General features: G+C 39.9%; 1 protein-coding gene across 1 annotated transcript; it reads right to left on the bottom strand.

Annotated features, from left to right (window-relative positions):
- Positions 1 to 5,072: 5,072 nt before the first annotated feature.
- Positions 5,073 to 9,038, bottom strand: LOC149085781 (intracellular coagulation inhibitor 2-like). The gene is made up of 2 exons (XM_089232379.1): positions 8,155 to 9,038; positions 5,073 to 5,651 (listed from the first exon to the last, which is right to left on the bottom strand). Exons 1-2 carry the CDS (start codon positions 8,809 to 8,811, stop codon positions 5,103 to 5,105), a joined length of 1,206 nt encoding a protein of 401 aa, XP_089088505.1. The 5' UTR covers positions 8,812 to 9,038; the 3' UTR covers positions 5,073 to 5,102.
- Positions 9,039 to 12,116: the final 3,078 nt, after the last annotated feature.

Raw genomic sequence — 12,116 nt, forward strand, 5'->3', positions numbered from 1 at the left:
ATTGAGAGACATAATGTACTAAAAAAAAAATCTTCAAAATGACTATCCTGTAAAATTTCCCTTTGAGACATGGGGCCTCTTGGATACAGAAATCCAGAACTTCACAAGCACTAACATTCCAATTACGGCACTGATTAAAAACCAAAGAACAAGAACCCTTCTTTCTGGTATAATGGACTTGGCAGTGCAAAGGTACTTAGGAACAGAGTGAAATGTTCCCGAGAGAAACAAATAGATTGAAAAGTGGTAATCGGGAGCACCAAATTCCTGCTCGCGGGTTGTTAATGGTGTTGCCCGAGTTTTGTAAGGTGAATTGTTAATCTAGGACCAATGGTGCTCCGGTGATATAGAATGTATATATTTTTAACATGTAACTTTTTTTCCCCCCTTTGATTGAGAAAATAATCAAAACAAAAATCATAATTACGGCCCTGCTCGCCACTATAATAATTTCATAACTAAGCAAGTTTTTACACACTACTTTGATAAAAATAATTATTCGATAATAATAACAAAACTAGAAAATTTCTGCAGATTTCGTTTTTGAATCTCCAAGTCCCCAATTTTCCTCTCTGGACTATTCGGCCCCACCTCAAAGGAGTTGACTTGTTCGTCCACGCAATCACAAATCATGATAAAAAATTTTTGGCAGAGTTGATTTGTGGTCATTAAAGACCATTAACCACTAACCCCCTTAAAAAGTGTAGCTCTCTCTCCACTATATCCCCTCAAAGACACACAGCACCTTAAACGTCTCGTATAATGGTGTTTTCGGAAAAAAAAATCCAACAAGTTTCACTCCACTCTTAACAGCTGGCTGATGCGTTGATATATTTAGGAAAGAGAGAAAATTCAACTTCCCCTGCGGGGAATCGAACCCACGTCCTTTCATTCCCCGCAGGGACAGTTGAATTTTATCTCTTACCAAAATATATCTTCGCATCAGCCAGCTGTTAAAATCCTTTATATGGATATCGGAGTGTGACATCATCCTCGGATAATTGCAAAATATCCCGTCATTACGTTGCTGACGGAAAAGTAAAATTAATCGAATAAATCACTAAAGTTAGTGATTGTAACCTGCTTTCTAGGAGAGTACGTACCAATATCTCGTGCCCATCCCCGTGGTGTTCCCAAAACCAGGTCACAAAATGGGAGAGGACCGTTCTTTGCTTCTTACTTACTGGATCTTACAGGATCTTTGTATAAGTTCTCTCACAGTATTTGGATTTTATAGTGGGCACAAACGTATGTTTTAGAATTCGAAACTGGAAGCCCCTCCCGTGTATCTTTCTTTCTTGCATTTCTTTTCCAAGCAATGCTAGAGAAAATTATTTAATTTCCCATTGAATATTCCCTACTGATTTTTTTGAAAACATTTGATATTCCATTTTTGAATGTCGTATGTTAAGTATGTTGCAACAGCATTTTTCCTGAATTTTCGGGAATTTATCTCGGAATTCGGGAACGGGAAATCGTTAAAAAAAATCCCGAGAACGTGCGGGCGGGCGGGCAGGAAATACCGAGTGGGAGACACCCTATACTCTAGTGACATTTCTTTTTTTCTCTGGATACTGTTCCGCATAAATTACTAATCTTTTTCAGGCATAGTCGAAATTATCGATAATCAAATCGATACGTGCGAAATTTTTATCTATGTAGAATATTCTATAATATAAAACAGGAGAAGGGTCCGTTTCTATGCACGGAAAGTGGCGTTTTTCTATTAGGAAAATCGGTTGGGTCAAGTTTTCATTTAACTCCTGAACATATCGGGAAGTGTTAATTTAACCAATCGGGACCAAGTGTTGCGTGTGTACAGAGATACAGTATATCACCAGTGCTCCAAATACACAGGGTCTGGGGTACCCGGGGCTGGGCTTTGAATAGATACCTTCGTGGAGAAGTCGACAGGTTTGATTTAGAGATTCTCATCTCGTTGATGAATCTCATTGTTATCTTGCTTTTCATTGCGTATTGAGTTGTACTGCTTATTGTGGTGTATTTCTGATTTTTAGGTGCAATGCAATGCGTATTTTTATTCATCGCGGATTGTATTTCCATCGCTTGCCGTATTGCTAATTAAACTACTTATTGCTTATTGTATTGTGCTGTATTTTCTTATTTTAATGCAGTGCTTATTGTGCATTGTGGTGCATTGCTTATGGTATTGCTCACTGCGATGCGTTGCATATTATACTGCATCGGGCGCTGTGTTGCTTATTGTGGTGCCCTATATGTATGTGTGTGTGTGTGTGTGTATATATGTATTTGCTGTATTACCAATGGTGGTTCATTGCGTATTGAGCTGTATTGCTCATTGCGGTGCATTGAAAGTAGTTGTGCATTGCGTATTGTAGTGCACCGCGTGCTGTATTCTTTATTTTAATGCAGTGCTGTATTTTTTATTTTAATGCAGTGCTGTATTTTTTATTTTAATGCAGTGCTGTATTTTTTATTTTAATGCAGTGCTGTATTTTTTATTTTAATGCAGTGCTGTATTTTTTATTTTAATGCAGTGCTGTATTTTTTATTTTAATGCAGTGCTTATTGTACATTGTGGTGCATTGCTTATTGTACATTGTGGTGCATTGCTTATTGATTTATTGCTTACTGCGATACGTTGCATATTGTACTGCATCGGGTGCTGTATGCTTATTGTGCCGCACTGCAAATAGTGGTGCATTGCTTATTGATTTATTGCTTACTGCGATGCGTTGCATATTGTGCCGCACTGGAAATAGGGATGCATTGTTTAGTGACCTGTATTGCTTATTGTATGCTTATTGTGTCGCACTGCAAATAGTGGTGCATTGCTGGTTGTAGTGCATCGCGTGCTGTATTGCTTATTGTAATACAGTGGTTATGGCGTATTGCGGTGGTTATACGATACTTCATCCCTTTACAAGTGGTAGTGGTAGTCCCTTTAAAGTGACATATCTTTGCAATAAAGTACGCTTTCTTTCAATTTTCAGCTTTTAGAAAGTAAAGGGGGTTATAGGAAAAAAATTTTCCCCTTCGAGAAATCAGTTTTACAAAATAACTTAACTTTTTATTTTAGCAAATAAAAGCCATTTAATCATTTTTGTCACACCATTTTCTGTGCAAGAGGGCTAATTATAACCGGGACCTACAATTTAGTGCCGATTCCGAACGGTGGCTTTTTTGCATAATTACCGAGAGGATCGTGAGGTAACCAACGCCTCGGTGTGGGACTCCCTGCGGATGCAACATTTTTTCTCTGGCCATATTCGCCATTTCTGTTGTACCAGGAAAGTTTCTGACAAGGACGAAGCGAGAGATGTCGCGTGCTCCTCTGTATTATAATGCAGTGCGTATTGCGTATTGTGCTGTGTTGCGTATTCTGGCACCAATGCGTGTTGTGCTGTATTGCTTATTGTGGTGCACTGCTGATATTCGTAGATTGCGTATTGTTACGCATTGCGTATTGTGGAGATGTCGCGAATTGAGACATCCATATCGAATTCGTGACATCTCTAAACATCCTTCCGTACTGTCTTATTGGTCTAAGCTACCGCGCCTTAAAATGAGACGCTTTTAGCAAGGCGAGATATGACGTGAATGCTGCTGAGAAAATTAAGGCAATTTTCTAATATGATGAAGATTTGCAGCGGGAGTAGAAAGTTCTTTAGAGAGATATAGATGGCTTTTTTCTCAGCCGGAGATATCAAGGAAACAGTCATGCTACCAAGGTAGCATGCCTGCCTGGTATGCAAGAGGGCCTGGGTTCGAGTCCCGGCGGAGACGTGATGACTTTTCTTTCCGAGCTCACCTCAGCATAATATCCGGAAAATAACTGTTTCCTTGAGAAAGTTCTTTCATAGCAAGGTTTCCAAAGACGAGAATTATCTATGAAGATGCCAAACTCAAATGATTTCCTGCGAGAAATTCGTTCTTAACATGGTCTTACAGATATAAAAAGAATGGAATCTTCCAATTTCACGTGATGTGGCATATTCAGGCAACACCACCTGCATAAGAAGGACTCCGCACCAAGCTCTTGACGTTGCGAAGAAGACCAGCTCACTTATAGCCATTGAATATAGCAGGCCGACGCGACCACCAAGTTTACCCCTTTTTTGTAGTATATCCAATGGCTGTAAGTGAGAAGACCTTCTTCAGTGACATAACAAGCTTCGTGTGGAGTCCATCTTTTATAGCTGATGTTGATCCAGGTTCATTCTCATAGTTTGGAGAACTATAATTGCTGGCAACTCTATGCATCTAATATAATAATTAATTGACTATAAAAAGAGAAGTTTCAGACGGACCGGAATTCTTAAAGGAATGAAACACAGTCGACACTCGTGATAACTGCCTCACATAATAGCGACCATTGCATTAGAACGACCGATAGGATGAGTCCCGGATGTTTTCATAGAACGGTTATCATATATGTTTTACTTGCGTTACAATAATGCTCCCAATATAACGTCCGTTTTCGACGAAACGTAAGGGGTCGTTATATCAAGTGTCGACTGTAACTTCTGAAAATGTTTTTGTCCTTTTTCCCCCAATTAACCTGTTTTGACTGGCATTTTCTGACGTTGATATTAACATTCACAGCCCACTGCCACCAGTGGGCTGTGAATGTTAAGTCCAGCAGTGGAGTCCACAGAAAATTATGGGTTTTATTTTTAAACTTATACTACACTATTTACAATTAAATATGCTTGAAAAATTGAAACGATATCATTTCATTACCACACGAGTTCCATCACAAAACCTTCAAATGACCCACGACAGCTTATCAAATCAATCTGGTGATCCGGGTCGTCCAAAAATGAGTAGTGAAATCGGCACTCGATATAACGATCCCCTTCGTCCCGTCTAAAATGGACGTTATATTGGCAGGGTAATTATATCGAAAGTAAAACACGAATGATGACCGTTCTATGTAAACATTTGGGATTTATTCTAACAGTCGGTGTAATAGAATTGTCGCTATAACGGAGGGTCGTTACAACGAGCGTCGACTGTATACTTTGTATACGATTCTAATCGAGATTGGATTTGAGATACTAAAAGAGAACGACGGAAGAGAATTAGGAATATAGACTTTATTCGATTTTCCCCTGAATCTATGGGTCATTTACTCTACCAAAGAACAGGACTAATCCATTCCTCTTATCGACGATGTAAAACAAGAATGGATGGTCAGCCACGAAATCAACCGAGAAAAGATGCTGTATTGCAGAAACTGGCATTATTTGAACCCCTGTCGCTGCAGCAGCTTCACTTCCTTCCTCGTTGACGTCGATGATGGCTTTATGTAGGACGGTTGACACGAACAGGTTGCCGTAGTCGCTGATTCCAGTGAGGTCAGATGAGCCGCTGAATAGGTCCCGTATACCGAGAGCTTTCAGTGAGTCTTTCAATTCCTCTGCAAATTTGATTTTGAATTTCGGTATAACGAGGGTTTTCACATGCACGCTTTTAAGCTTGGCAAAGACGTTGTACATGTCGACCGACTTCATTGGCGCGTATAGAAAGTCCTTGGCACTACGTGGTGGTAGGGCGAGGACCATGACGATATCGTCACCTTTGTAAGGAAGCTCTATGTACTTGTATCCGGTTTTTTTATCTTCGTGGAACATGAACCTGTCGTTAGTCTTTGTCATCATTTTTACCTGAAATATAAAGCAGTAAATCCGTAACTCGTGCAGCGCACCTACTAACGAATTTAGAAAATGTATATTAGTTTATGAATGTACCCGTATATAAAACGCAATATCGGGAATTGGGTGTGGATGTACTTATAACACAGTCTCAAAAGAAGGTCATGAACCTTATATTGAATCAGTCAACTTAATCAATCAATCAATACACTGATCCTACTCTATGCATAGCAATAGTACTGCTAACTGAAATCCAAAGGAATTGCACATTTCTTTGGATATTTCTATGCAAGGTGAACTCGGAAATAAAAGTCATCTGGTCTTCGCCGTGACTCTCGAACCCTGTTGCAAACCGGGCAAGAGTGCTGATACAGTTGAACCCGTTTATAACGAACACGGATGTTACGAATTTTCACATGCAACGAATTTTTATCCATGAACCGTGAATTTCGTATTGAATACAATACAAAGAATACAAATACAACGCCACAACAGGCAAATTGACCAACGAGATGGCTGACATAAGAACATCATGCATCCCCCATTTTTTGGAGGCCCTACCTACTACTGCTTCACCACACATGCACCCCCCCCCCCCGCGGAACCCCCCCCCCCGAATTGCTTATTCGTGTTATTTTGATTGCTTATAATGATCGCCGATTTCAGCAAAGTGCGACTGAAAGTAACGAATTCTCAAACAAGAATTTCCGAGTATTTATTTGTATTATTATCTAAATCTTCGTTTCTGAGAATTTACCTTTTTACTAGGCTTAGCTACAGCTGAAAATGTTCCTCTTTTTTTTCCGGGAAGACAGTGGGTTAATAAGTGGGTCCGGCCGTATAATATATGTATGAGGGGTTCACAACCATAGTAGACCGAGTCTATTTATCTTCAACGTCTTAAGGTTTTTGATAGATAATTAATTCAGTTCAAGTGATGTAAAGGCATTAAGTATGTCAAAGTTTAGTTAAAAATATCATTTTTCAGTAGGTGTATTGGTGCGGTTTTTTGAATCTATTGTAAAATATTTGCTTACTTCTTTTTTACTGTTCTCTATTGATTCCTATTTTGCTTGAAGAAAGATTTAGAAAACTCCAAGAAGAAAGAAGAAAGATGAGAAAGGTTATTGTATTTGCCGCTGTGGTGGTCGAGTGGTTATAGTGACGGACTCGCGATGCGAGGATCCGGGTTCGAACCCCACAGTGGTGGTCGGCTGAAGTTGGTTTCCTGTGGTTCCCAACTTCGATTCGCAAATGCGAGCCGATCTCCCCGTTAAAAAGTTTCGCCACAGAGAGCAACAGTCCTACAACGATAAATCATTCAATCATAACACTTCACTCATAGTTAGAAAAACTGGTGGCAGATGGCAGCACTACACATAACAAGCATTACAGAGAAACAAAAAAAACTTCACGTCAGGTTTCACTACATGTACACGCACATTCCCGCATGTACCGATTCGTTGGGGGTTCCGCGGGGGGGGGGGGGTGTGGGCTGGGTGCATGTGTGGTGTAGCAGTAGTAGGTAGGGCTCGGGGATCCATGATGTTCTTAAGTCAGCCATCTCGTTGGGCAATCTGCCTGTTGTGGCGTTGTATTTGTATTGTATTGTATAGTATTCTCCATAACTCCAGAACACCTTTGTTACATTTGCCACGAGTATCGTCAGAGCTGGGTTTTTTAATTAGATTTTTTTAAATTTTTTAAAATTCATTAAGAAGCATGAGTTTCGTTGAAGCACGTGGCGGATGGTTATTTTAGAAACACCCTGTATATTCCTTTCTGCGTTTTCTTAAATATAGATTTGTTTCTTTCATGAGTCGCGCAGGAAGGCACCATATTAGTTAACATGCACACGGTTTGTATGTCCCTCAAAGAAAGAGGGAGACACCAAAAAACCTCATTGAAGAAAACCCCTGCAGCGCGGGGTATTATGGCTAGTTGTGAATATACACCACTGGAGACACGACCTCGCATTCCTTATTTCACGCATTATGGCCAGTTCCGTCTTAACGCATGATAAGAGGGGGCCTCAGAAAAATGAGAAGTTGTTGAATTTTTTGAGAATTTATCAGATAGGGCCTCAGAAAAATCACTTGGCTCGGGGGGGGGGGGTCCCATGATGCTCTTAAGACGGCACTGACTAGCACTGAAGTGAGAGATATTAGTAGCCTCCCTTCTCGCTCGCCCGAACCGGAAGAAGTATTTAAATAAGAGTGGTAGTATTTGATTTGTCCTCAATATACCTATAAGACGAAACCAGTGGCTTCTATTGACATGAGACCTTTTGAGGTATAACGTAAAATAATTTCGCTACAAAAACGGACCACGAGCGTGGTACCCACATTGTAAGAAGTATTAAAACCAGAGAGTAGTATGCCTTTCCGTGTCCAGGTGGGACAGAAGAGTAAAAAATTCCACGGCATTCCCCCCAGATCTTAAATGAGATTAGCTGTGATGAGACATTTTAGGATTGGTGTTCATCGATACACGTTTACAGTGACAAATTACTCACCTGTTTTGTTACACCGCCTCTCTTGTAGAAAGTGGCATCGCGCGTGCTGAACTTGTTGAATCTCTTCTTCCAAGTTCCCTTGAAATATATGGCATTAAGAAGCATGAGTTTCGTTGAAGCCCGTGGCGGTTCGGAAAGCATCTGTGTTATTTTGCCGTGAGTACTTTTTGCTACCCATCCATTTATTTCCCTCTTTGCTGCTTGACCATTGTTGAAATTCAACTGCTTTACTATCGCTTGATTGAAAGCTTTTACGGCGTTAATGTACTTTTCCTTCACGGGAAACCCTTCTTGCAAAAACAGTCCGTTCGCCGTCTCCAAGCTGTAACTGTTTCTCGCATTATCCCGAAAGTCTCCAAAAAGGGCCTTGAAACGCTGTTGCAAGTCATAACCCATTAGGCCGTTTTGTCCCAACTGCAGGGCGTATTCGATTTCGATGGCCGTTCTCTGCTTCGCACCCATGTATGCCATAACGATCGCTGTGTATATGCTGAACGGAGATATGAATAGGTTCCCGGCCTGGTTCAGATTTCTGCTCAGCCCGATCCCGAAGTCGTTTATGTTTCCGACCAATGCGGTGGATGATCCATACAGGTCTGACGAACTCACGGGAGAGGACATCATGCTTCTTAAAAGAGCAGGTACGAAAAGAAACATGTTGAAGTAAACCAGCTTTTCTGCATGAAATATTTACAATGCAAACAAGTAAAGTTTGTTCGTTGTAAATTCCAAAGTATGAGTATTTGCAAAATAAAATATTTTGTGTTCCTAACGTGTGGCAACTTATGTGCGAAATTTCGGTCGTTTCGGGATGGACTCCAAACCTGAAAGGAAACGATTACGGATCGAACGATCTTCACTTGAAGTAGACTTGAGCGGTTTTCGTCAAAGAATGGGTTGTGACATGAAATGTCACCCTTTTTGTGACTTTCGATTGAAAACAAGAACACCTGTTCACCATTGCGTATTTTTATTATCGCATTTGAAATTGGGAAATTCATGTATTGCAAATTCAAAACATAAGCGCGTGGGAAATAGGTGTCATGCTAGTCACAATCGCCATGAACACATTGAAGAAATTGATGCGTGCCCTCCCACCCCGGCTCCCCGCCCGCCTCTGACGATCAAAATTTTTATCTTCTTGAATTTTCTTCCTTGTAATCTTCATATCTCCACAATTAACCAGTCTTTCAATGAATCTAGTATTAACAGGTGGAGAGGACATTTCTATAAGCATGTGGCCTATGTCATTCATGAGTTGATTGCTGCCGCCGTACATGTACGGGGAGCCTTTCAACATAGAATATTTCAACTTTGGAGCGTGTATATATGTATATATACACGCTCCAAAGTATCATATATATATATATGCCGAACATAATCGCAAAAACTTGACATTTCTTCACTTGGATCTTGTCTGTTCTTTTTTTAAATCGTTTGTTTTTAGTTATTATTCACTGATTTCGAAACTACTTTTGATAATACTGGGTTGCTTGTTTTTCCAAGACATTCCTCTCGCAGGATAATTGTTAGATGAACTGATGCTACCAAGAATACTAGAAACTACTGTTCATAGTGGAGACAATAAATTTTGTCTTGTCTTCCAAAACTCCCAACAAATCAATTTGAAACAGAAATCATCCGTTTTCGTTGAATCGAATTTGATCAAAATATTGAGTCAAATATTTTTAAATATGTTCGCTTATCCAAAATGTTATATATTTGGATAAGTGAACTAATCGGTTTTATCAAATAAAACTCAAGTTAATTCAAAAATTTTTAATAAACATTTTAATCGAAATTTAATCGAATTGATCGAATCGATTAACTCATCTAAAAGTTTTAGCTGCGATTAACAATTGATCGATCAACCCGATCAATCGATTAATCGGACTAGCCGTAATTTCTAATATTAAAATATTTCATTTATACACCACGTAACTTCACGATCTTTTGATTCCAATTCGAATCCCAAATTTTGGCAGGAGAGTCATTTCACTCAAGTGATGTACGTGAGAATTTTTTTGAAATATCACTTAACACATCGTTGTATTTGAAACACTGCAATTATATATAGACGAATACATTTTAGTACAACTTAGCTTTTGGTTTATAACATTTGACTATAAATGCCAAAATGTAATATTAAAATTTTGCTATAATACACAGAGAACAGATTTTTAAAAATCATGTTTCAAACTCAAATAAAATGCCAGAAATAACATTCCCCATAAAACGCATTTAAAATTTTCATTCAGATTATTTTATGCAAAAACGCAACTCTAAAGTGGACTTAACTTCGGTTCTAAGCGTCATATAAAGAAAACAAGCCCTGGTTTAGAATAACAAACAAACTGCACCTTCATCCAAAATGAGGTTTTAAACGCATACGTGTTAATTGATATGAATACCTTCCATTGCTTTAAAATGTTTTCCAAGTTGAGTAATTTAAAATTTATTTTGGAGAGAATTTTCTCTAATTTTCCTACAGTTATTAAATGAAATTTTACCCTTTTTTTTTATTTTTCCTCTTTTGACTATTCTAAATCTCTATGCCGGAGACCTACTACGTCCATTCCTGTCAATATTGGGATAACGCTATTAATTTACAGTGCTTTCGTCACATACATAGGTATGTGAAAACTAAATCCTTTTCAAAACAAATAACAGACATATTAATACAAACGAGCTCCATAGAGAGACACGTACACTGGTGAAATAAATTAAGAGAATTTGCATATTTTATCGAATTTCATGAAAAGAACTGAACTGAATGTAAAACCACTGCTTCTACACAAAAATGCAAATCTTATACGTCAAATACGTAAACGTACACGTGTGTGTAGGCGGAGCCAGTAGAGAAACAAGCTTTATATGCGCGCGTAAGTTAAGACGCATTTCGTTCGCTAGCACACCTCGGCGAATTTCTTGGTGTTATTTTGCAGCAATTGGTTAATTTCAAATTGTAACAGTAAAAATGAGTAACCACCAACGTTTAGATGATGGAATGAGGTGGCGAATTGTGGGGAGGTTAGAAGCAGGCCAATCTCAAGTCCAGATTTGTAGAGAGTTCAATTTAACGCCCAGCGTCGTGTGTAACTTATGGAAACAGTTCCAGGATACTGGATCCATCGAGAGAAAGCCTGGGCAAGGTCGTCCAAGAGCCACGACGGCCAGAGAAGATCGCTATTTGTCGATTACAGCGAGGCGTAACAGGAGTGCTACAGCTTCTCAGCTCTCTCGTGACTTGTATGCAGCCACAGGAACCCGTGTATCAAGGGTGACTGTTTCCAAAAGACTTCATGAGAATTGACTTCATGAGGGGTTGTTTGCAAGAAGACCTGCTGTTTGCGTCCCGCTCACTTCTACGGACAGGAGAATCCGTTTATCATGGTGCAGAGAGCATAGAGATTGGAGTATGGATCAATGGGCGACCGTTCTCTTCACTGATGAGTACCGGTTCAGCCTAAGCACCGATTCTCGCCGGACGTTCATATGGAGGGAACCAGGGACCCGCTACCTACCCTCCAATGTCCGCGAAATGGACCATTATGGCGGAGGAGGTTTAATGGTCTGGGCAGGCATCATGTTGAATGGCCGCACACCTCTCCATGTCTTTGAAAGAGGTACTGTGACTGATGTGAGGTCTTGGAGCCCTATGTTCGCCTTTTCAGGGGTGCAGTTGGCCGAGTTCATTTTAATGGACGATAACGCGAGGCCACATAGAGCTCTTCTGCTCGACGATTTTCTAGAGAGCGAGGACATTCGCCGGATAGATTGGCCAGCCAGATCTCCACACCTTAACCCTATAGAGCATGTCTGGGGAGGGCAATATCAACTCACAACCCCCCTCCGGGAACCATCCAGGGAATGAAAACAGCGTTGCTGAACGAGTGGGACCAATTACCACAGGAAATGATAAACTGCCTTATTTCAAGTATGAAATCACGCTGTGAGACCTG

The sequence above is a fragment of the Pholcus phalangioides genome, unplaced genomic scaffold, assembly GCF_987345545.1.
Source record: "Pholcus phalangioides strain wild (caught in Gottingen) unplaced genomic scaffold, Ppha-v1.0 ptg000005l_1, whole genome shotgun sequence".
NCBI classification, from domain to species: Eukaryota; Metazoa; Arthropoda; class Arachnida; order Araneae; family Pholcidae; genus Pholcus; species Pholcus phalangioides.